This window comes from Daldinia childiae (assembly GCF_008694065.1).
Source record: "Daldinia childiae strain JS-1345 chromosome Unknown Scaffold5, whole genome shotgun sequence".
Lineage (NCBI taxonomy): Eukaryota > Fungi > Ascomycota > Sordariomycetes > Xylariales > Hypoxylaceae > Daldinia > Daldinia childiae.
The window spans coordinates 1,723,721-1,747,268 of NW_022984646.1; the positions used below are offsets into that span (position 1 = coordinate 1,723,721).

A 23,548-nucleotide genomic window follows, 5' to 3' on the forward strand; every position below is an offset into this window, starting at 1 on the left:
TCCCACGTGTCACATATAACCCTCCTTTACTCGATAGATAGCTTAGTCTCGAGCCACTTCGTAAATCTAACCGTCGGCGCGTCTACAGCGCGCCAGAAGACATCCGCAGCCCAGATAACGAGCGGGATGTTGAAAGTAGCCGCGAGCACGCAGCCCCAGTTATACATGGAACCGTCTGTGCCCGTGAAATCCCAGGCGCGCTTCTGTATCATGAAGCCGATAGTATGTGTGACAGGACCGTGCATGAGATAGAGCGCATAGCTGATGCGCCCGAAGTACTGTACGGCGGGCGAGTTGAAGAAGCGCTGCCAAGAGATTGATCGCGCTGTGCAAAACACGAAAGCGATCGATCCGATCATCTGGTAGTACCGGTACTTATCCGAGAACCACTCCGGAATGTGCGTCCCGAGGTATTTCCACCCGGGGACGCCGGCGGGTCCAGCATCCGGACCCGACATCAGATAGAGAGCCGGTATGGAAAGTAAAATCCATAGGTAATTACACGGGCCCCGTTTTTCAGGGACAGTGTCTGGTGTCTTTTCGAGTGGGAGTAACGTCAAGGGAGGAGAAGACGATTGAGTGTTCGGATCGTGGGCTCCGCGGATTAGGTCTAATTCGGCGATCACCGTCCCCGAGAGGAATAGAACCATTTCCCATCGATCGCTACGAAGCATAAACCACATAAGGAAGGAAAGGCAGAGAAATCGTACGCCAGTCCGTAGTCTAGCTACGCCAAATATTATTAGGAAGAGCATCATTGAACACCGGAACTCCACTGGAATCGTCCAAAGGTGGACATCGTACCCGGTGGCGCCACCAAATTTTTCCCAACCCCAGATGTGAACGAAATTGTACATCTCCTTCATCCAATGTTGTAGTTGTTTCCGGGTAGTCTCTTCCAAAATGGGATGATGCTCTATCACATTGTGTATGTATTTCCGATCACCGGAATAGCCTCTAGTGATCTCGTAGAAGCCAAAGCGAAGTAGGATCAACACGCCGAAGGTCGAGATCATCGGCGGGAGGTACAAACGAAAGAAGCGACGGAAGACGAATGAGGTCATAGTTTGTGAGAACCCATCGAAAGAGCGACTTCGGATTTGTTTAAGAGGTTTTAATGAAAGGGCGTATCCTGAAATGACAAAAAATATGCAGACCATGGACGGTCCGCTGTAGAGGAGTCTGATGAACGGTAGTCGCCATATTTCGTAGTTGGCGTCGCCATGGCCCCAGCCTTCTGCTATCCTGAAAGCAGTGTAAAAGTAATGGCAAAAAAAGACAAATAAGGCGGCTAGGCCTCGCATTCCGTCGAGGTACGCGGTTGGGTGAAGCTTCTCTATTCGAAACCGCTCGCGAGCACACCGGTGGTGAACAAAGCTAGGTAGTAGAAATATGCCTGTTCGAAGTATCGACGAGCTCCATGATGATAAGCGTAGGCCGTTGCAGTAGGCCTTTGCTGTGGCAGCCCATTGTATACCCGAGAAACGACCGTCGAGATCCGCGCGAGCACTTTCACTGTCTACATCTGAGAGAGCTCTATCGTCGATGAGAGACAGCTTCTCCTCGTGGGAGAGCGAGGCCCTCGATACCGCATAACCATTCATTGTCCGGCAATGTAGTAAAAGAAGTGAAGAAGTTTTAGGTGGGAGTACCGCTCGCAGTTACGAAGTAGGGATTTTCGACAAGTCACCAAGCCCCTGAGTATACAGCAACGAAAATAAGAAATCATTACACCGAGTCGTTTCTGTTTGTCCACCTCAAGCCGTAGCTGTCACGGACCACTTGTGATGAAGATCATGTTGCGTACCCCGGCCTCGAAGGATACCGATCGTCGAGGGAAAGCGGCTGACATATGTACATATGTGATCTAATCCTGTTATTCTTTACTTTCATGACTAGTCATGCAGATTACGAGCATCCGAAACAGTTCCTCCGTAATGTCACTTGACGTAGAAAGAAAGATATGCGGTTGGCTTTGTTACATATAAGATTATTGCTGGCGCTCGCTCGATCCATAGCGTCGAATGTGGAGTGAATAATCTAGACATGATTCTGATGACGGCGAAGCCGAAGAAGTGTACGGTAATACTCGATCGCAACTAAGAGCCTATCCCATCGTATTCTATGATCTACTTGGTCAGCTTGAATAAAAGCCAAGGTAGGATGGAGGGGGCTATGTTGGATCGTACGTAGGACCACGCGTGGAACGAAGTCAGTCACAGTGAAAATATTCGAGTACGGTTCAGAAGTCGAAGTAACGTGTGTGAATGAACAGGAATCCAAGAGACTGCCCAGGTGTGTTGTATCGGCTCCGTTACTCCCCGGCCAATGGACAAACATAAGGGGATATTTTAGTGGTCCAACAGGGAAGAAAGTCGTCATTCTCTTCTGATTACGGGTTGTTGGTTCTAAGTGGATTGAAGATCATTACCGTGCATTGTAGAATGCGACAGCTGAGGTTTAGACGAACGCCATCTTTCCCCTTAGCCATGCTTTACCAGTTTCGTCTTGGCGATGAGATTGTGCTCTGGAAGTTCTGGGTGAAGTGGAGTCGTGGAGTATTCCGTCGTTTGATCTACAGGGGATATTTACAGGGACAAAAGCTTGGTGATCCTTTCCCTTGGCGATTGGGGGACCCGCTAATTTACAAGGAGTGTTGGCGAACGTGGGGGGAACTCTAAGGTTCGTTTGTAGCAGTTGAAACAGCTAATGTCTACGACAAATGAATTGTTGGTGAGAAATGAAAGTTGGCAGTGACTACGAAACAGCAACTAAAAGTTTACTATTTCTATTTATTTCGGGCACTCTTACCTTCACTAATAGGTACATGTACTTGTACTTATACTACATTGGAACCATGTGATTCGCACCTGGTGTTATGATAGCAAACTTTAAAATTATAACTAATACAAAAACATTAAACTCTATTCCGTTGTCCGTATATGTAACAACACATTTTAGATGAGCTCTGCTCTAGACATGATGTGCTACTGGAGACATACTGGACATTTTATATGAGTTAGGTACTTTTGTAACGAGTCACATACACATACACACACACATACACACACACAATGTCGCTTCATCAAACAATAATGTCTAATTTAATTAGGTATTACGGGATTTTTGAAATTGTCTCAACCCCAGATGAATCACATCTCGCCCTAATAAGGACTCGATGAATTACTGATACCACTATAGTGATTAATCCATTTGAATATTTCGGTGTGCCAGACCAAACTGTTCTCTTGGTTCAAAACCCAATGGTTCTCGTCTGGGAAGTTGAGTAGCTTGCTCGGCACGCCCTTCGTTTGAAGTAGGTTGAAGAGGAGGATGCCTTCACTAACAGGTAGTCGGTAGTCTAGCGAGTTGTGGACCACGAAGTGAGGCGTCGCCCAATTATCCACATACAACAAGGGGTTCCATTCATAGTACGGCGAGCCCTGAACGAAACTGGTCGAGTTGAATTGACCGCTAAAATCGTGGTTCATGAACCACAGCTCCTCGCTAGCGTACTGGTTCAGTGTTGATGTGCTGCCATCATGCGTCACGAGAGCCTTAAATCGCCTTCCAAGCTCATGTCCTTGAATCCTAAAAGGGGGGGTTCTCGTTAGTATTTATGCGGCCCATTTAACTTTTTGAAAGTTAAAAGCTTACCAGTTTGTCATATATCCGCCAAAGGATGCACCGGCTTCGATACCATTCTCCGTATCGACATACTTCAGAGTGCTATTGACGTAATCCCAGACGTGTACGAGGTCCCAGTAAGGGTATAGCCCCCATCGGCCTTGGATGGCATCTGTCAAGTTCTGACCCCAACCTGAACTCGCCGTCGGGTTTGGTGCAATGACGACGTAGCCCTGGTCTGCCCAAACCTTGAAGTTCCATCGTGTACTCCACGAGTTGAAGTGGGCACCCTGGGGACCGCCGTGCGTAATGAAAGCTAACGGGTAAGTTTTGCTTTCATCGAAGCCTTCTGGGTAGACAATCCAGGCTTGCTGCTCGATTTCAGAAGTGTTGGTCGAATAATAGAACTCGGATACATCCTCCGGTCCAAGGCCGGCAAGAGCAGGGTCGACCAGATTAGCTTGGAAATATGTCTTGATAACATCACCTTCCGGCGAAACGGTGTAGATATCCCGACTCGTCCAGATCTTGGAATCGGATACGAGGATAGAATCGTCAGGCAGGACGTAGAATGCAGAAGGCACTCCTTCGTTGGTGATGTTCTTGGGTACATACGAATCACCGGCGGTAAGAGGGAGAGGGAAGATACGTTCCCGGCCTAGGTCTGGAGCGGCGACAAAGAGGGTCTCTGAGTCCTTGGACCATGCTAAGCTGTCTGGCGACCTGTCCCAGTCTAGTGCAAGGGCAGTCACGTTAAAATCTTCCGAGTCCGCGTTGGCAACGTAGACGATATTACGGTCTGACTCGTAGGAAATATCGTTCATCTGGAAGTACGCGATTTTCTTTCCAGAAGGCGAGAATCTGGGGCTCGTGGCTGCGCCTTGGGCTTCAAGATACTTCGTCGTACCTCTAGCATTGATCGGAACGGCGTCCTTCGAAGTGCCATCGAACGGCACGTAGTAAATCACGTCGGCGGTATTGTTAGCCAATGGGAGCGAGGGATCCTTGGTCAGGAAGACAACACCGCAGCCGTCAGGCGAAATATCGTAATCGCTCTCGTCACTCTGATCGTAGGGGCTCTCGGCACGGGTGACATTAGCAATGCCGGAGACGTAGTTCGTGAGATCCCCGGAGAATGAGTAGGAGCCATTGCCTCCCTTCAGCACACCGCCAAAAACAGCGTTTTTCTTATCATCAAGCCATGTGTCCTAAGGATCATTGTTAGTTACCTAAGGTTACCTACACTGATAAATATTTCTGATAAAGTACTCACCCAATGTCGAACGTAAGTCTCTGTGTAGATCCTAGCCGTGCTGGCTGGTGTGCTTGCATATGCCTCATTGTATGCGGTGCCGTTAGGATACGCCTTAGTATATACGAGGAAGTGAATATCGCCGGATGCGGTCTGGACAGCCTTGAGACCCGAGTATGGTGCGGGTGGGTAGAGAAGTAATCAATTTGGCATCTTCTAGGGAGTCGGCATCGGCAGAGTACAAACTTATGCCGCCGTCGTCTTCCGCGTTCGTGCCATTGACGTAGATAATACTTGTGGGTTTGGACCCGACAAAGACAACTTCTGAAATATCAGAACCCTCATACCAAACGGAGATTTCGCCGGTCTTCAGGTCAAGTTTATTCCAGTGCGATGACCTCTTCTTAGTCTCGAATGTGTAATTCGATACGGTGTAGAGAGCGAAGTCCTATACAAGTGGTCAGTGTTTACGTGAAGGTCGTTGTGAAACATTCGATACGTACACCGCTGGGGTTTGGTGCAGCAGCGCCATAACGATTCGCAGCGAGCATAGACTCGGGCGTGATGCCGAAGACGGTAGGCAGGGCAGCTAATGCTACCACTGCTGGCGATTGAAACCTCATCTTCACGTTGACCTATAACCTTATGGTAGCTTGACCGAGGCAGGTGGGTAAGGTTGAACAAGAAGCTCTACGAAAGAGAAGGCCCAGGTCACCATCAAATAGCTACGAACAAAGAAGAAGCTAGGGCTGGAAAGCGAGGCGGGGTATTACCAGGGGAAAACATCAACATCAACATCACGCATACAGATTACATCGGTATCTCTTGGGATTGCACCATTCCGTAATTTCCATAGACCTGGACCATGTCTAAGAGCTAGAATCCTGCCATCTTCTATCTTCTATCGCATGAACCGAACGACGCGGCGGAAAAAGAGCTCAGCACTAAGAGCTTTCTATATGAAAAAGGCAGGTGAGAACTTGGCGTTCTCGTGTCTATTTGACCGGCTAGGCTCGCAATCCGTCATTTGGGTCTTAATCAGTCTCTAATAGGCAGATAGCTCCCGAGCTTGGATAATTTTGATTCGTGGTTGGAATAGGTGGAATGATGCGGAGATCTCGCCTAGGACCTGGATTGCTGACGTTGGACCAATATCAAAGACCCTTGTCGACTCCAAATTCTTAATGATTATTCTCCACTCTCGCGAGATAAATCTATGACCTAAATGGGATATGATTGGTGCTGAGCGCGGGCCTATGCAAGGGACGGTAACCATGGCCCATCGCACATTCACCGCGAAATCGCGTGCTTGACCGTTCGTTCGGGATACTTCTTAATCAGGACATAGACTAATAAAGATTATGCATAACTATCCGATAAGTCGAGCTTCTTTTTTTTGTTTTTTGTTTTTTTTTTCTACTTGCCATTATGTCTTTATTATTACTAATATATAGCATCGTCAACATTTGACTCGGTATAGATAAGAATGAGGCTTAGAAACAAGACTTGGATTAAGCGAGGCCACCTGCAAATCTTGGAGTCTAGTAGATAACCTACCTTACCTAGATATGATCCGAGAAGCCCGTATACCTACACTAAGATAGTGTTGTATTATACCCGGAGGAAGTTTTTCGACTACACATTTTTCTATTCTAATGACTAAGTAATAGAGAAGTCTTTCTTCTTCCGTGATATCTCACGGACCATAAGGTTTATTTCGTAAATAGAAATTTGGTAAAAATGATAGACAAGCGAAAAACGAATCAATGCGAATCGATAACTAGCTGATATTTCTTAAATCCGATTGGAGTCCCTTATATAAGTGATCGTTTATAATTACTTTCTTGAGAGCGATCTACATTATATACTTATCCGTCGTCGTTGTCTCAAATCTTGCAGTTTCCTCCTCCGAGGGGATCCTTATTCAACTCTTTATCACCAATTATGCTAAACCAAAAACAGGTCCAGCCATGCTATGAGGGGGAAACAAAGCCACTCAACTGATTCAATGTCTTAAGGAACAGAGTATACCGATTGATCCGTGTATTGCGCCTGATAGAATAGAAGCTTCATAGCTTCAATATTTAACTCTTGATTATCTGCAATCCTCTAGCTTTAGAAGTATGCTGTTCATGGCCAGGTATAATAATAAACCTAATTACACCGATACTAGTCGTAGTTATCTTATTCGTTTATACGTGTCTTGATTTATCTCTCGATCTTGAAGAAGATGGCCGGACCACGACCTCCCAATGCTGAGGAGATAAAATGGATGCTTGAGCATGCTGATGATAATCGCGGTCCTAGTTTATTGCTTGTGCTACCGTCGCTGCGGTCATAGGTACCCTCTGCGTTGCATTGCGTCTCTGGTCACGACATATTCAGCACGGTCGCATGCATCTTATGGCAAGCGACTGGTTCGCAGTGGCTGCGTGGGTGTGTGTCTCTTCCTGATCCTGATGTTATACGACTAATCTTCCAAGGTGTCGTTAATGGGATATGCTGTCTGCGGCTGCCTCGCAACCAGATACGGAGCAGGACGTCATGTTATTTATTTCCGATCATCGTCTCTATGCTATTGTGAGTTATATCTTTACATTCTATCTATCTTACGATTTTATATGCAAGGGTAAAAGCACTACAATACGTTGAAGTATCATGGAATATCAATTGCCGAGTGAACAGTAGCTAATTGTGCATGTCTCTTGGTAGATGGACCTCCTTTTTCGTTTCTTTTACGTCCCGGTCGTAACTTTCCTCAAGCTCAGCATCCTCAGCTTATACAGTAATATTTTTGGAGCCTCGCGTTGGTTTAGTCGCATGATATGGGTAGTAGCGGCACTGGTAGCTGCTTTCGCGATCCAAAACACCCTGACGATCTTCCTCGATTGCATACCACTTGCCCATTTATGGGACCCAACATTGCCTGCGACATGTATAAACTCAAGCATCGCGGGGGTGGCGGGATATGTTGTAAATATCGTCACTGATGTCATGATCCTAAGTATGCCTCTTCCACTAATACGGAGGCTACAAATGAGCAAGCGGAAGAAATGGGGATTACTCTTCCCATTTACCATAGGTGGCTGGTTAGTTAAACACTTTGTTTTTGCGTCACTTTGCTTATATATCACAGCACTTGTATAGTATGTCTCGTTCAGATCAAGTATTTCGGCGGTTCCAGTGCGGTAATAATAGATGGTAGCTGTGAGTCTACAAATCGTCCAATCTAATAAACTAAACATTGATTATCTTTACTCATCGCCATAGGGGATCGTATGTACCCTAATTACCTCTCTACCGTCGAATGTATGACGGGGTTTATCGCGACTTCTGTTGTAGTCTATGGTCCCCTCTACCGGCGCATCTTTAAACGCTCTACTGCGTCTATTCAAGGTCCTTTATTGGACGCTTAAAATATGTTGGAATTGCTATGGAGGTAATGGTGTAATAATCGTATTATGGTTTACATGATACCTACCTACTTGATGCCTTTGAGTATACCGTGGGTTAAACTTGTCTAGCTAGTGGATCTTGATGTCTTATTATGTACCTGAGGTAGACAGTTACAGAATTTATCACCATGCCACCTACGAAATAATGGTATAAGTGTGTAATAATAGAATTAGGAAACATGTCTAGAAATCCCGCCGGTAATTACTCTAATAGGGTGCAGTTGTATGCCGATTAAGGAGGCATTGACATCTACCACTGGAACTTAAAAAGCCAATGAGAAATGTGGTATACTGCCCAATTTTATTTCTCCTTCTTAATTACCATTACTTCTGCTAGAACTGAGAATCCGGCATAGCCTTTCCGACGTAAGGAGTAGGGATGCTAGCTCTTTTACGTCAATACCACTCATTCAAATCACGACACAACGACCGTCCACCTATATAAAAGAGGAACGATTTACAAATATTAGTTGACTCCCTTCCGGAAGAATACAATTTAGGTCTCGAGGCAAACGACTTATCCAAAGAAGAGGACAGGCAAAACGATATTTATATCCAATTCGATTAAACAGCCTAAACCAAGCCGCCGACATCCCATCGCGGCAAACTATGCTATACTTATGTATAATGCCGTGATTTTCAACAACAAGCCTCTCCACCTTCATTGAACTCCCCACAGACTCTTCTGTCTATCTACCTACCCTTCGCTTAAGCCTCCACTACCACCTAATGGAACTGATCCTCCGTAACCCCCTTACCCATCGCAGCAGTGCTGCTCACGCCCCCGGTCACCATCTTCTGCAGCTCGTCGACGTACGACGCGCCGCTCCACTTCTGATGCTTGACGACGTCGACGCCGCCCTCCATCTCCGGCTCCTGGACTAGCTCGCCGTAGGCCCGCATGCCGTTGGCCGCGTACGCCCGCGCGAACCGGTCGCTGATGAGCGCCGTCGTGTGTAGACCCGCCAGCGTGATGAACTGCCAGCAGTACCCGAGCTTCGCCAGCCGTCGGATGTATGTTTCTTGATCGTCGCGCGGCATCGCGGTTTTCCAGTTGAAGGACGGGGAGAGGTTATATGCGAGTCTGTGCAGGGCTGTTAGCTTTTTTTTTTTTTTTTTTTTTCTTACACAGGAAATTGGAAAAGGGGGGAGGGGAGTTAGGGGGTAATAGATAGATGTAAGAGGAACAGACATACTTCTGTTCCGGCCATACGGCGTGTACGCCAGCGGCAAACTCTTCGGCCTGTTTGTAATCGGGCAACTTGCTCTCCATCCAAATAGCATCGCAGTACGGTGCATACGCAATCGCACGGTTGATCGCACAATCACATCCGCCCTTGAGCCGATAGAAACCTTCCCTCGTGCGCGGCGCGTCCCAATCGAAGTAGATATCTACGCCTGTGATTCCATGCGCAATGGCGCGCGCCTCCAACAGGCTCTTGCCCTTGACCTGTTCCAGATACTTTTTTACCAGATCGTTTTTGTTCGATAGCGAGGGTGCTGAGTTAATCGTGTCGGCAACGGCTTCGTCGAAGCGTCGCAGGTTGGCTTGCTTTAGCCATGCGTCCTCGATGGCCTGTAGTTGCTCGCCCGTCTTACCCTCGCGCTCCGCGGCGATCATTAGATCGTTTAGGGGCTTTAGCTGCGGATTTGTGCTCCCGAGGATGAACGGGTGGTCCCGTGGGTCGATGCTCGTGGTGATGAGCGTTGCGGCTTCGGCATCTGTACGCGCGATGGCTACTAAATCTGTACCCATAATATCGGCTTGCGCGCGGATCGCGACTAGACGGTTGATGTGTTCGCTGATGGGCACAAGGACTTTGCCTGCCATATGCCCACACTTCTTGGTACCGGGCGCCTGGTCTTCGATATGAATGCCGGCGGCGCCCTGCTCGATGAACAGCTTCGTCAACTTCATGACGGCTGTTAGTCCACCATGACCTGTGTCAGCATCAGCAATGATGGGTCGTAGGTAGTCGATATTTGCTAGCTTCGCGCGCTCGGCTTTAGGTGCGCTTAAGCGTTCTTGTCGCTGCTTGCGGTCGTGAAATAGCTGTGCCATGAAGAGGTGCTTGACTTTGTTCGGGACGGTGGTCTTTCCCTTGTATTAGTATATAGACCTGGAATAGATATAAAGGGGCAAGGAATGTCTTGACTCACGTAAGGGTAATCTGCTAGATCAGGTCCAGGCTCGTCGGATGACGAGGCTGTTGATGATGATTGCCAACCCGAGACGTAGACGGTATCTAGATATTTGGCCATTTGCGTGACCATTGTAGGCTCTAAGCAGCCGTATGTGTAACTGGCATCATGATTCTGGAAGCGACCCTCGAGGATCTTCCATAACTTCTTAGACTGTGCATTGCTTGGGTAGTCAATCTTAAGGTGACCTCTCTTGGAAACAATTTGCTCGGCTGTGAAAGGTCGCCTCGTGTATCTCCATCTCGGATCGCTCCACCACTTCTTGACAGCCTCAATTTCTTGTAGGAACAGCTCGTCCTCGATGTTCGGGTCCACGGCCGGGTTGATCATGTTGTTTGACGCCATAATGGGCAAAACAGGTTAACTATACTACGGCAACAGGATCTAGTGGTGATATTCGATGTTGTTAAGACTCTCCAATGTGATGTGCGGGGGGCCTCGGTACAAAGAGCTTCTCTTCAAAGAGTTAATATACGTATATACTTGCTATCGAAGCACGTGGACTCGTTGATACAAGAACTAAAGCAAAGAGAAAGTTGTAATAAACTAACAACGAATGATTAGGGGGTAGGGCTACTATTAAAGGAAGAAGAAGATTCCAAGCTACGGTTACAAGTAAGCGAACCTATAGTAATAGTACATAACCTAACGCAAGAAACTCATCTGATCTGAGCTACAAAAGGGGAGTAACCGGCTTAGAACCATGACTCCCACGGATACGCATTCTCGGCAGCAATCGGTCAAGCGGCTATGGATGATTCCGTCATAGGGTGACTCCCACCAGTCAATGTACCGGCGACGCCAGGCCATTGGCCGCTACTCAGCATTCTTTGACCGGGGCGCCTCGGAACGAGACAAAGCATATGGGCGACCAGCAGTTAGAGCTATCTTGGACGTCTGAAAGGAAGACGCTACGGCTTCTCGGTTTAAGGGACGAGAGTGTCTCCAAGACATGTGGATGTGAGTTTGGTTTGCCGTGATTGGTCGAATTGCCGAAGATGGAGAACGATCCAGGTCGATCCATCGAGACACGAACCCCTAGTCCCCCGCAATTGGAGAGCCAGCCCCGGGTTTGGGGATTTAAGTTTGGTATTTAGCATTTGATAATGACGTTGTCTTAGGTAGTTTATGTAGGAGTCGTCTTGATGAAAGATGAAAGATGTGAAATAGCATCAGACGGGACTAATAAATGTTCAATACAGGAGTAATTATAGTTTCTATTTTTTTTTTTAGTCCAGCTATATGGAATGGAATCTTATAAAATAGACTAGATAAATTTAAAATATGTTTATATATACTAATAATCTGTTCTGGAATATAATACTTGCACGTCTGAACAAAACACTAGCATGTGAAGATCTATCTAATCGCCCCAATTAAGACAAAACTAGGATGGAGACTGGGATGGGTAACAAGCAATAATGAAGAATTAAACTTACACTGTACAACACACTCCCTAGATAAAGGGAAGACATCCCATGCCCCGTTTACACCCGACACCATATCTCTAGCCTCACCTTGCCCCGGACCTCGGCTGCGGAAGCTTAATTAAGACCTCGCATCATCCAACTATATTCTCCTATGACTCTTAAACTTTATAATAGTTACACGTGAAAGATTAACTATTTATGATTTTATTCCTTCAAGGATAATATTTATCTCCATCTACTATACTTAACCTCTTGAAACTTCTGTCCGAATTCTATAACTCGAGTAAGCTTACATACCTCTATAGATCGTTCGTCAGGCCTATTATTTATTAAAAAAAAAAAAGTCTAATCACATGCCCCCTTAATGGGTAAAAGTACCTAGGTAAGAATAAAGCTAACATTATATTTCCTTATTTGTGATTTACCTAACTTGATGGACTAGTCCCTTAAAAAACAGAAGCTTGGTCAAACTTTATCAGCGATAAATTTATCGTCAACTTCGCACAGCGTTACTAAATAGAACTTGCCTGCCTTAAAGATACTAACGTTAGATCAGTATGCGCAATGTAACTTGAGTTCCTCTAACCCAGCCAAACCAATGCAAAAACAAGATGCATGCCTATCTGTGACCGGTATGTCGACAATATTATCGACGAATAAAGATGCCGATGCAATGCCCAAGTACCGAACGAAAGAAATTGGCACCGCCATCACCTATTTTCATTTCGTGCAGCAGTTATATCTCATGCTAACTCTTGGAGTAGCTTCTCCTCCTTAATCTGCTGGGCCCTCTCGTATGTCTCGTAGGGTGTAAGCGTGCCTAACGCTCTCTTCATCTCCGTGTTAATGAACTGTAAGCCGTAGACGTAGCTGGCGTTGACCCAGCCGAACCTAGATAGCGCAATAATGTAAGCACGATTTCCAACTTTAGATATGATTTATATCTTCAACTTACCCTTCTTTAGCGACACCCTTGAAATCGAGCCCCTGATTTCCATATTCGGCATCCACACGGTGCGGATCGACTGGCCTCGTGACGTCGTACTTCTCCACGACAACGCCGTTGAAGTCAAAGAACGCTTTAGTAACCATAAATAGCCACTTGTATGCCAACTTCTGTGCGAGATCCGCATACCCATAGCGGTACAGCCCCGTCCAGGCCAGCATCTGCTGGGGCGCCCAGCCGTAAGGATAATCCCATTGCCGATTCGGACGCTCGAGGCTAACTACACCACGAGACTCTTCCGTTCCAGACAGGAGACCGCCATAGGCTTCGAATTTGGGCACGGCACACTTGACCACTTTGGCCGCGCGCTCGGGATCCGGAACGCCTGCCCAGAGAGGCCAGAACGTCGTGCACGACTCGTAGGTACATTGCTCCTGTTTCACCGTGTCGTAGTCGAAGTACATACCTTTCTCCTCGTTCCAGCAGTACTTGTGAATAGCCGCACGTCGTCTCTTCCAGCGGCGGTCCCAGGTAGCCGACGTTTCAATCTGGCCGGGTACCATGTCGCCAGCACACCACTCGGCCGGAATTTCTAGCTTATCGCCAAAGACGTTCCGGATGGTGCGGGCGATATCCATTTCGTACTTGTATATCAATGAGTTAAGATCAATGGTCGCGAGATTAGCGCAGACTTTTTCAAGTCTGTACGAGGTATCGTGACCCGACTCTCGTACTGCCCTGTCGTGAAGGAAATACTCGTCTAGTTCTGGCTCGTGAACCTCTTGGTGGTTATAAGCTTTCACGAATTGTTCGAAAGTCATGTTATGTTTCTTGGCATAAGGCTCAAGGATATGAACAAAGTGGGAAGCCTCCGTCTCCGGTGGCACACCTAACCCTTCCGGCCGGTATCTCGACAAACCAGATTTTGGATCCAAACGCGGTTCCGCCGTCCATACACAGTAGTACTCTTTAATTGCGGCAAGGAAAGCCGTCCGAAGAAAATCAACTGCGCCAGGTTCGTGCTGAATTTTTTCGTAGACCCGAAGGGCCATATCTGTCAAGAAAGGTGGCTGTGATCGTAATAGGTAGTATGATCTGGTTGCGTTGAGGATCTTGCCGTAGTGTTTAATACAGAAGCAGAAGTTCTGTACCATCGACTTTGCTAGGTACACCTTATCATTGACTAAAAGCCCGAGGGATTCCATATAGCTATCCCACCCATATAATTCATTGAATCTTCCTCCTGGGACAACAAACGGAAGCCCGCGTAATGTCTTCTCTCCGGTTTTAGGATCATTGACTTCCTCCATAGCAACAGCGAGAAGGCCGGGCTTATCGGTCATGTCTCGGAGCACTTCGGGGGTAATCTTCTCGGGAAGGTATAGAACATCCAGTCGCATCTCCGGCCGCTCAGCAGCCAATTTTTGATAATACTCATATTGCTCTGGGGCCCCTGGCGGGACATAGAGGGGTCGCGGATCGGCTGTCCAATCCTTAGGATCTTTTGCCGCAATTTCGATACTTGAAGCGTCGATACGACGGGTCAACCCCTCCCAGAATTGATTTTTGATAAGCCTCGACAGTCTGCTGACCGGGTTTTCGTTAAGACGTCCGATATCAAGGATGATCCGCTTTCGCCCAAACTCTTTTGCCATGTATAATTCTTGCAAGAGATTCGAAAGCATGTATGTGCCCCGGATATCGAATCGATTGTGGCCACCAGATGCAGCAGTTCGAAGAGCCATGACCTAGGTATGACGCCTTAGAACCTATCATCATCGAATAATTCTTAGTAAAAGACTTACCTTCGGACCAGCGTCCTCAATCGTAATTTGCTTGTTACCATCTGTATCTTCTTGCGCCTGTAAACTTTCTAGGGTATGGTCGACATCGACGAGGAATTGGCGGGAGTGTGGTCTGCTTGCTTCATCTAGATAATAGGAATTAGTTTTCTTCTATTTTGTTCCGTAGAGGTGTTATCGTACCATGACTACCTCGTCTGTGTGGTTCGTGAAGTCCCATACGCTCAATCTCTTGGATGATGCCATTCTAAATGATCTTAGCTAGTGTTCCGAACCAATCTTATGTGGAAATGCGATAAAATACGGTATGTCATACTTGAGAATATGTACGATTGCGTTTGTGTGATCGATCACCGTGCCGAGCGTCGGAGGTGTAATACGTTCTCGCGTCATCGTAGACGCCCCAATCGTCACTCGCGCGAATTCCGTCTCTGGCATCGCGTCGGGCTTTCGCAAAACCCGGAGTCAGTAAATCGGCCATGGCGAGTTGGTAATAGCAATTCGCAGGCGTTGTGGGAAGTAAAAAAGGGGTCAAGGAGAAAGGAGTACAACTAAAAGCGGTACGGAGTCTTAAATGACAGGACACTCGTTCAATTGACGAGGGTGCTTTAAATGTGGCCGGTGGGGGTATTCCGGAGGTTTTCTTTTTTATCTCGTCGGAATCAACGGCCTTCTCTTCTCTTAAATAGGCTAGAATTCCCTAACTATATGTCCCCGTGACCAGCCGTTTAACCAAAGTAAGATTTGGCGAGACGAAAGGGTCGAAATCGTGGGATTATATACTTGTACGTATTACGGCGCACGGGGGAGGGGCGAGGGGATCGTGGGACGATTCTAGGTAAAGCGTTGTTTGGTAGCTACCACGATCGGATCAATCACAGGTCCTTGCGCACGTCACAAGGAAAAAGAACATAAAACAATCGACCAGGACCGGGAGGGAAAACAACTCAATGGTCAAGGCCAAGCCGGAATTGATCTTGGTTTTGATTGGAGTTGTAAGAAGGTAAATACCTAGAAATAACTCTTATGTTAGAAGTGCGGGCAAAGTGCAAAGTGCAAAGTGGTTAGTAGGGTAAGGTAAGTTTATTCTCTTAGATAAGAAATGTTGACGAGAACAGTTGGCAAAGGGGTATGATGTCAGATGAGAGGTGTTAGAGTAGCCAACTTAGTTAGGTACCTGTACCTTAGACGTTATTGCCAATATATGTAAGGTTGCGGGAACAGTAAAATAATAGTCGGACCTGCTTCATTCAATTGACCAATTCAAGTATTATATAAGCTTGCATTTGAATGAGCTTATTGATATTATATAATATAGGTGGCCTACCTACCTATATTCTAAATGGAATTAATAGAAACTACCTGTTATTTCATAACACAAATACCTATATTTCGATCCCGTTTACCGGCCTTTAGAATTCAATATTATTTCTGGCATTTTCTATTTTCCATTTTCCATTTTCCATTCACCTATCGAATATCAGGGTCTTTTGACTAGGCTCAACCAGCTGCACAATGAAAGCATCAGCCCCGCTTGGATTACAACCCCACCAAGTCGAAATATATTAACTTCCCCAGTATCCAATGGGGTAGTTATTAAATCTTTCACGTCGGTAGTGTTCCGATTGTTTTCTAAGGAATACCCCATTTGTACGACGAGTAGAGTCACGATATGGCTATTGGATGTTGGGATGGTATGTTTCACACGCCTAATCCCATCCCAAGGAACTTCTTCTAGTTTTCCACAGATAATGAATTACAAGATGTAGCGACTTCAAAAAAAAAATTCAGTTGAGAAGGCCCGACAAACACTGGGGCACGCACGCATGATGTCACATGAAATAACAATGAGGTGTATGAAATCAGTTACCCAAAAAATGATTGCGAATACCCAGCATTATCTCTGTAAGACCCATCATATAGAATTCTACCTGCATCCGACACCGCACTTATCTTTTATTCTTTAAGCAAAAATCTTAGAATTTATCAGAATTTATCAGAACATCGCCACTATATGACGCCATATCATTTTTTATCATTAGCGCCCTTGCAGATATTCCCACATTTACCGCCCTTAAAGTTTTTGCAGCTTTTCGCGGCTCACCTTGTGGAGCTGAGTTGTGATGCCTAAGCGTAGCTCAGCTCACGCTTAAATTACTACCGTTTAGGTAGGGCAGAAAACCTCGTTGTCTTTGACAGTTGTTCATGCAACTGAAACCCACCACATACCATACAATATTCAAGTTACCTAATTACACGAATTGAAACGTTTCTCGTTATCTTAATTTATTAGCAATTGCTTTCATGTTTATTTACCACATACCGGCATACGTGGTACAAAAGCAAAGGATGTGAGGAGGAGTGAGATGGTAACTTTGGTTAATGATAGACTGACAATGGTCATGATAGAGTGTTTCACAAACAGAAGTATGAACCGGTATCGTTGCCTTTTAGAGGTTGCTAAAATATACAACTATATAAATATGTAAGGATTGGTAAGCATTGGGGTGCCAATACCTAAATTACTAGGTAGGTAAATATTGAGTCGGCAACTTGGGGGCGCCTCTCATTAAATACTAGAAATTATCAACAGACAGACCGGTAATGTTTCACGGATAGTACCTAACCTTAACCTTAACTTTAGACTCTTATGAGATATGTGGGGCGTACAATTTAGTATATAATCTATATTCTTTCGCTTGATTATACCTAACCCTCTGATTAGTTGAACTAATACATCACCTAGGTAGATATACCATATCTATTGAACAGCCCAAGGTAGATTCACTCAACCTCGAGTTTACGGATACATATATCCTTATTATCTCTTCTACTCAGGTATATTTAGTAATGTCAAGATTCGGATCAGTTTCTGAAGAGGCACTATTGGTGCTACTTTGCTAAAATAAGAACAGAGGGTCATTCCCGACCCTAGCTTGACATGCCCAGAGTTGGATGCCAAACCGGTCTTCCTCATGATGCCTACATAGCTGCATGCATGAAAGGTAGTATATGCGGCTGATGTGGCAAATGCTTGGGATGGCCATATGGCTATATGGCTCCGAGAGAGGGTAGCTATTCGGATGTAAGTAAGAATTTGGCCAACAACTCGTATCAGTTTAACAGTATGAAATACTAATATGATACTGTGACTTATCAGATAACTTCCTTCCGATCCAACATTTTGATTGCGACTCTTACACCCCAAAACTTTGTTGAAGGGCCGAGAGCTGCATATGAGGTTAAATTTCACGGGTCAACCCACAGAGCGGTTATCTAGCCAATAACCAATAACCAATACTCAATAGTCAATAGTCACTATTCACGGCTAGATATCTTACGTTCGGATTTTGATTGAATGCCCATCAGTCCCATCTCAAGTCATGGATTACTCGCACTTTCATTCCTTCAACAGCTGCTTTAAAAGACCTATGTGCTAAAACATCAATAGATTTAATCTTGAATCCAGCCACAGTATCCTAGTAGGTTCAATATTACTTTTATAATATCTTTCCGCCAGCCCTGGCCGATACACGAAGCAATAGTTAAGTCTTCAGCTTCTCGGTTCGTGATACCTGGATATTCCTCCTTTGTCCTTGGCCCGTTTGTGGCACGCAATAGATAATGCTGTGGACGATAAGGCCCTCAGCCCTGCGTCGATAATTCCCAAGAGGTAGCCAATAAGCTGGGAACTCGAAAGCTATCAACTAAGCAACCGAGCCGAGGAAAGAAGTTCGCTCCCAAATCTGTACATACACCCGGGCAATCATGCCCGGTCTTCGAGCGCCTAGAGTTTCTCTCAACCGTTCGTGCTTATCGCCCCTGCTTGACATGATGCAGGCTTACTTTCAGTTTCTCGCGCCTTCTTCCATCATTAGTGGCATAAGGATTGGTCGGCCGGTCTCGAAGCTTCAAACTATCGAGTCTAGGCTCCAACGAATATAACGCCCTTGCACACAGCTCCGTCCTTATTGCTACCCACTATATGTTTTCCAACCATCGCATGCGCATAGAAACCCGTATCAACATCGATACGGGGTTACACATCGACCTCCCAAGTGGAGAATTTCCCGACAAGTTCAAACACCAATAGCCTTGCCCGTTTTATCATATAGTGCGTCTGGTGGCTTCGGGCTTGGCTCAGCTCTCCAATATGTATGTCAGTCCTGACGTTACCATCAACTGGCTTCAAGTAATACCTAGCAAACTCTGGCCGCACTGTTGGACTGGAAGTAACGTCCATTACGTCTTAATAGAATCCGTGTTTTACTAGAAATAGCCTTGTGCCCAACGCACAATAGAATTAAAGGGTACCTTGTCGCTTATCGTTTTCTCTTGGATGCGTCGCTCCTTTCGGATTTTGGAGCCCTTCTTATACTTTTAGGAAGTAAAAAGAAAATAATAATTCATGCTATAATTATTTTATGTCTGGTAGTCTTTCGCCGCTGAGGATGGTAGCTCTCGCCTTTTACTACTGAGGCATGCGAGATGAACCCCCTCAGGACGTATACCACTCCTGGTCATAATAGGGGGGAAAGATGGGAAGATGATTATAGCGAGAGGTCAGCCGTCAGGGGGAACGATGCTGGCCCAAGCAACTCAAGATCCAATATCCCGGTAGCAAATTTGTTTACCGATTTAGATCCAGCGATAGCGATACCTAAACCCCCTTATCAAACATCACAAACACCACTGTCGCTATCTATATTCGAAAGTCCTGCTATTGATTCTACAGATTCACAAAACAATCTGGAAAACGGTCATGGTTTAAAACTAGATGTTATGTGCAGTTGGTTATATCAGCAACAATTGGAAAAGCAATATGCTACCGGCCTGATGCCCGGGGAAGGCGTCGTTATAAAGAGAAGCAAGAAAAATTTTGCATGCTATCCGCCAGATCTTCGAGAAGTACCCTACGGATTGTATCAAATGGCGATGGAGCTGAATGTCCGAGTCAGTAAGTCTCTTAAATGTTGAAATATATAAGAAACTAATATGTCTATAGTGTGCCATGACAGTCAATACCAGGGTCATCACCGTTATGCTTAACTCGAGGCGGACGACGCATGACTATATCCCACTTTCCGATGGTCTCCGCTTGCAGGTTCTCTCCTCCATGCGTGACCTGCCACAATGTCAGAAGCATCATTTCGCTGCATTCATCGATGATCTCAAGATTCTCGTCATCTGGGACGATAACCCGAAGAAACTTTTGGCTAGGGCAGAGGCCTTAGAAGGAGAATTAATGAAAGTTATTTGGGGTTCTGGAGTAAATGATGACGAACAAGACGAAGGGAAAGAAGAGAAGGGCGAAAAGAGCCAAGCTGCTGAAGTGAATATAACAGCGGTAGACTTAGAGGACGAAGGCAAGGAGGAACCGAGACCAACCAAGCTTAGCAGTTCGGGCATCGTAGCCGTGACGGTGGCTCTTTGCGTAAGCTGCATGGGCCTTGGACTAAGGGCTTTAGCATTCGAAATTCAAACCGATGGCTCGTATACTCGACTGGCACTTATTGCCGCCATTCCGGTCGAAATGTGGGTGGCCTTCTTCTTTTTTCAGTCGCTGATCACGAACCTTTTCCAAATAATAGGACCGATATCTGCTGTTGACAAAAACTCGAGGTTCTACTCCGGAAAGCCCCCGATGCGACTTAGACGGGAGGTCAACCGTCTGCCTCATGTAACTATTCAAATGCCTGTGTACAAAGAAGGCCTGAAGGCAGTTATCGGTCCCTCAATCCAATCGCTCAAGAAATGCATCTCGACATACGCGTTACAAGGCGGTTCCGCCAATATTTTCATAAACGATGACGGGATGCAGCTAATTTCCGAAGAAGATGCCTATGCTCGGCAGGAGTTTTATGAGGAGAATAACATCGGCTGGGTCGCTCGACCAAAGCACGATCCGAAGCCAGATGATGGTAGCCAACCCTTTCTTAGGCGGGGCAAATTCAAAAAGGCATCAAATATGAACTACGCTTTGATGGTAAGTAATCGCGTGGAAGATAAGCTAGTTCAAATACCCAGATCCCCGGATTGGACCGAGACCGATGAACAAGCTGTGTATAATCATTGTCTCTCCGAAGTCTTGCGGGAAGATCAGGGCCGCACTTGGGCCGAGGGCAATGTCCGCATGGGCGACTACATCCTAATAGTCGACTCAGATACCCGTGTGCCAATGGACTGCTTGTTAGATGCTGTTAGCGAAATGGAGCAGTCTCCTCAGGTAGCAATACTTCAATTCACATCTGGAGTTATGCAAGTATCGCCGTCTTTTTTCGAGGGAGGGTAAGTTCGGCTACACATACACAAATATATATATACGCACTAACACCGCCACAGGGTCAAATGGTTCACGAACCTTATCTATTCAGCTATCACTTTTGTAGTGGCAAATGGCGATGCTTGCCCCTTTGTAGGCCACAACGCTATTCTACGATGGTCTGCCATCCAGGATGCCACCGCGTACCAAGACGAAGACGGCTATGAAAAGTACTGGTCTGAGACTCATGTGTCGGAAGACTTTGAAATGTCTCTAAGCTCCAGTGTGCCGGGTATGAGCTCAGGTTCGCGTCTTATACCGGAGATGGTTTTCAGGAGGGTGTCTCCCTGACGGTATATGACGAATTAGCACGATGGGAGAAATACGCATACGGTTGCAATGAATTGTTATTTCACCCCTTAAGATTTTGGTTCACGCAAGGTCCCATTACGCCTCTATTTCGAAAATTTATATTCTCCGGTATACACTTGCCCAAGAAAATGACTATTTGCGCCTACATCGGCACGTACTATGCTATTGGAGCTTGCTGGATACTAACCCTTATGAACTATCTTCTGTCAGGATGGTTCTTTGGGTTTTACGACAAGTTTTATATTGACTCTTTTGCCATATACATCTCGGTCATCGTAGTCTTTACGGGGCTTGGGAACTTCTCACTGGCTATCTTGAGGTATCGCCTGAGCGAGATGTCGCTCCTGGGGGCCTGTGAGTTTTATACTACACGCATGATTATCTAAAGATGAGAGGCTGATTTTTAACATATATGTTTAGTCTGGAACAACATCAAATGGATCCCGCTGATGACTATCTTCTTGGGTGGCTTATCTCTACACGTCTCGCAGGCGCTGCTATGCCATTTCTTTAGTATCGACATGGTCTGGGGTGCAACAGCCAAAGAAATCGAAGACGTCAATTTTCTCGAAGAGATACCGCGATTGCTCCGGCGTTTCAAGGGCACCTTTGTCTGGTGCATCCTCATGACTGCACTTATCATATGTGGCTATTTCGCATTCCCTAGCCAGTGGAGAATCGTGCACTTGGCGTCTATCTGGCCGCTCGCTTGGACCGTCGGCTGCCACTTTTTGCTACCCGTCGTACTGAATCCAGCACTCATGGTATTTTCATGGTGAATTGTATATGGTGGTTTAATAATGTGGAAACGAGCGTATGGTATATATAACTAAGGTAATAAGTAGGTATAGGGAATTCCTAGCTTACTGGATAGAGTGGAGGGAAACGGATATTATCGTTAGTTTGAGGAGGATTGAGATGGACGACCTGAATTCCCTTCTTGGTGGTAACATTGGGTAAAACTCCCCTAGATTCTATCGTCACGCGCCTCGCGCGAACAGGGGCAGCGCTCATACATAATTATTACTAATGATATTCTTGGGGAGCTGAGACCGGCTTGGCATTGAAAATAGAAAACATGGAACTTACGCAACAACCATGATACTTTTCTCTAAGACTACTGTTTTATTAGAATAGCGTCAAAAAAAGATATCTAATACTACCTAGCTACCATAATATGGGCCATTATTTTGACGGTATTCCGCCCATCCAGCATATGAATAACAGATGACGAACAACGAAAATCGAGGATTGTAATAAGGGGGGAATTATGTCGGTGTAAGTGTGAGCTCCTATAAAAAAAGGGGGGGAACGTAACGGAAGATCCGGACACGTTTAAGATAAGCGGTAGCTATTCGTCCGTTCTATCTTTGTATTCATGAGCGGTGTGCAACATTATATATATGTTAGGTACCTAGACAGGTACTGCAGTATACATATACTACAAAATATTAGCATCGGTGAAAAAACTAAAATATGTACGCCGTTGAGGTCTCACGATAGCTGCAGGACACGTGAACGTATAATATGAAGTAGAGGGTCTTTGAACGCGACTTAAGGAGCGATCTAGACCTAAAGGGTAAGGAATTACAGTTTCTGCCCCTGATGACAGCGCTGAGTTTGTAGATGGCGTGCTGCAAATACAGTTAGGGTTGTTAGGTAAAGGGCGGATCATAGCCTCCCCCCGTTGCGATGCTAGTGTCTCGTAGCGCTGATCAATGCGCGGAGCCGTAGCGAATTATTTGTCCCAATTCCGACCCCACCTGCCTACTATAGGCAAGCTGGTAACTCTGTTAAACCTGCTAAAGACGTGCAAATATGCGTACCGGTGCGCGGTGACGGATCTGATAAAGACAATACGAAGAAGGTACATTCGCGTACATTCGCACACGTAATATTTACTCGAGTAAAGATGGGGACGCTATTAGGTGCATTAGGTACCTAAAAACTGGCTATACTTTTTATTCAATAGTTACCTGTTATTATTATTATATCGTGGATTGTGATGTGGCAGTTTGCGGTATTGATGAATCAATCCTACATATGATGTACATGTAAGTATTCATACATGTCTATATTCGTACCTACAATATGTCAATTATAGAATATAATTACATTCTACATACATCACATATACTTCATTTAAACACGAATCGCAACGGTTGGGGTTTACCGACTCGGGAGTTGTTCCCATGTCGTT

General features: G+C 45.8%; 5 protein-coding genes across 5 annotated transcripts; 1 reads left to right on the forward strand and 4 right to left on the reverse strand.

Annotated features, from left to right (window-relative positions):
* Positions 1–26: 26 nt before the first annotated feature.
* On the reverse strand, positions 27–1,604 carry GL218_05597 (uncharacterized protein; the record flags this gene model as incomplete). The annotated part of the gene is made up of 1 exon (XM_033582271.1): positions 27–1,604. The coding sequence occupies one exon, from the start codon at positions 1,602–1,604 to the stop codon at positions 27–29; it is 1,578 nt and encodes a 525-aa protein (XP_033434585.1).
* Positions 1,605–3,164: 1,560 nt separating this feature from the next.
* On the reverse strand, positions 3,165–5,502 carry GL218_05598 (putative dipeptidyl-peptidase 5; the record flags this gene model as incomplete). Its single annotated transcript, XM_033582272.1, has 5 exons — positions 3,165–3,591; positions 3,658–4,835; positions 4,901–4,944; positions 5,006–5,327; positions 5,383–5,502. 5 exons carry the CDS (start codon positions 5,500–5,502, stop codon positions 3,165–3,167), a joined length of 2,091 nt encoding a protein of 696 aa, XP_033434576.1.
* Positions 5,503–9,060: 3,558 nt separating this feature from the next.
* Positions 9,061–10,881, reverse strand: GL218_05599 (Isocitrate lyase; the record flags this gene model as incomplete). Its single annotated transcript, XM_033582273.1, has 3 exons — positions 9,061–9,418; positions 9,531–10,429; positions 10,495–10,881. 3 exons carry the CDS (start codon positions 10,879–10,881, stop codon positions 9,061–9,063), a joined length of 1,644 nt encoding a protein of 547 aa, XP_033434575.1.
* Positions 10,882–12,709: 1,828 nt separating this feature from the next.
* On the reverse strand, positions 12,710–15,195 carry GL218_05600 (Neutral trehalase; the record flags this gene model as incomplete). Its single annotated transcript, XM_033582274.1, has 5 exons — positions 12,710–12,857; positions 12,922–14,660; positions 14,718–14,842; positions 14,898–14,961; positions 15,031–15,195. 5 exons carry the CDS (start codon positions 15,193–15,195, stop codon positions 12,710–12,712), a joined length of 2,241 nt encoding a protein of 746 aa, XP_033434552.1.
* Positions 15,196–19,496: 4,301 nt separating this feature from the next.
* On the forward strand, positions 19,497–22,127 carry GL218_05601 (uncharacterized protein; the record flags this gene model as incomplete). The annotated part of the gene is made up of 5 exons (XM_033582275.1): positions 19,497–19,667; positions 19,720–21,002; positions 21,057–21,268; positions 21,559–21,702; positions 21,769–22,127. The coding sequence occupies 5 exons, from the start codon at positions 19,497–19,499 to the stop codon at positions 22,125–22,127; spliced, it is 2,169 nt and encodes a 722-aa protein (XP_033434551.1).
* Between the last annotated feature and the right edge of the window lie 1,421 nt (positions 22,128–23,548).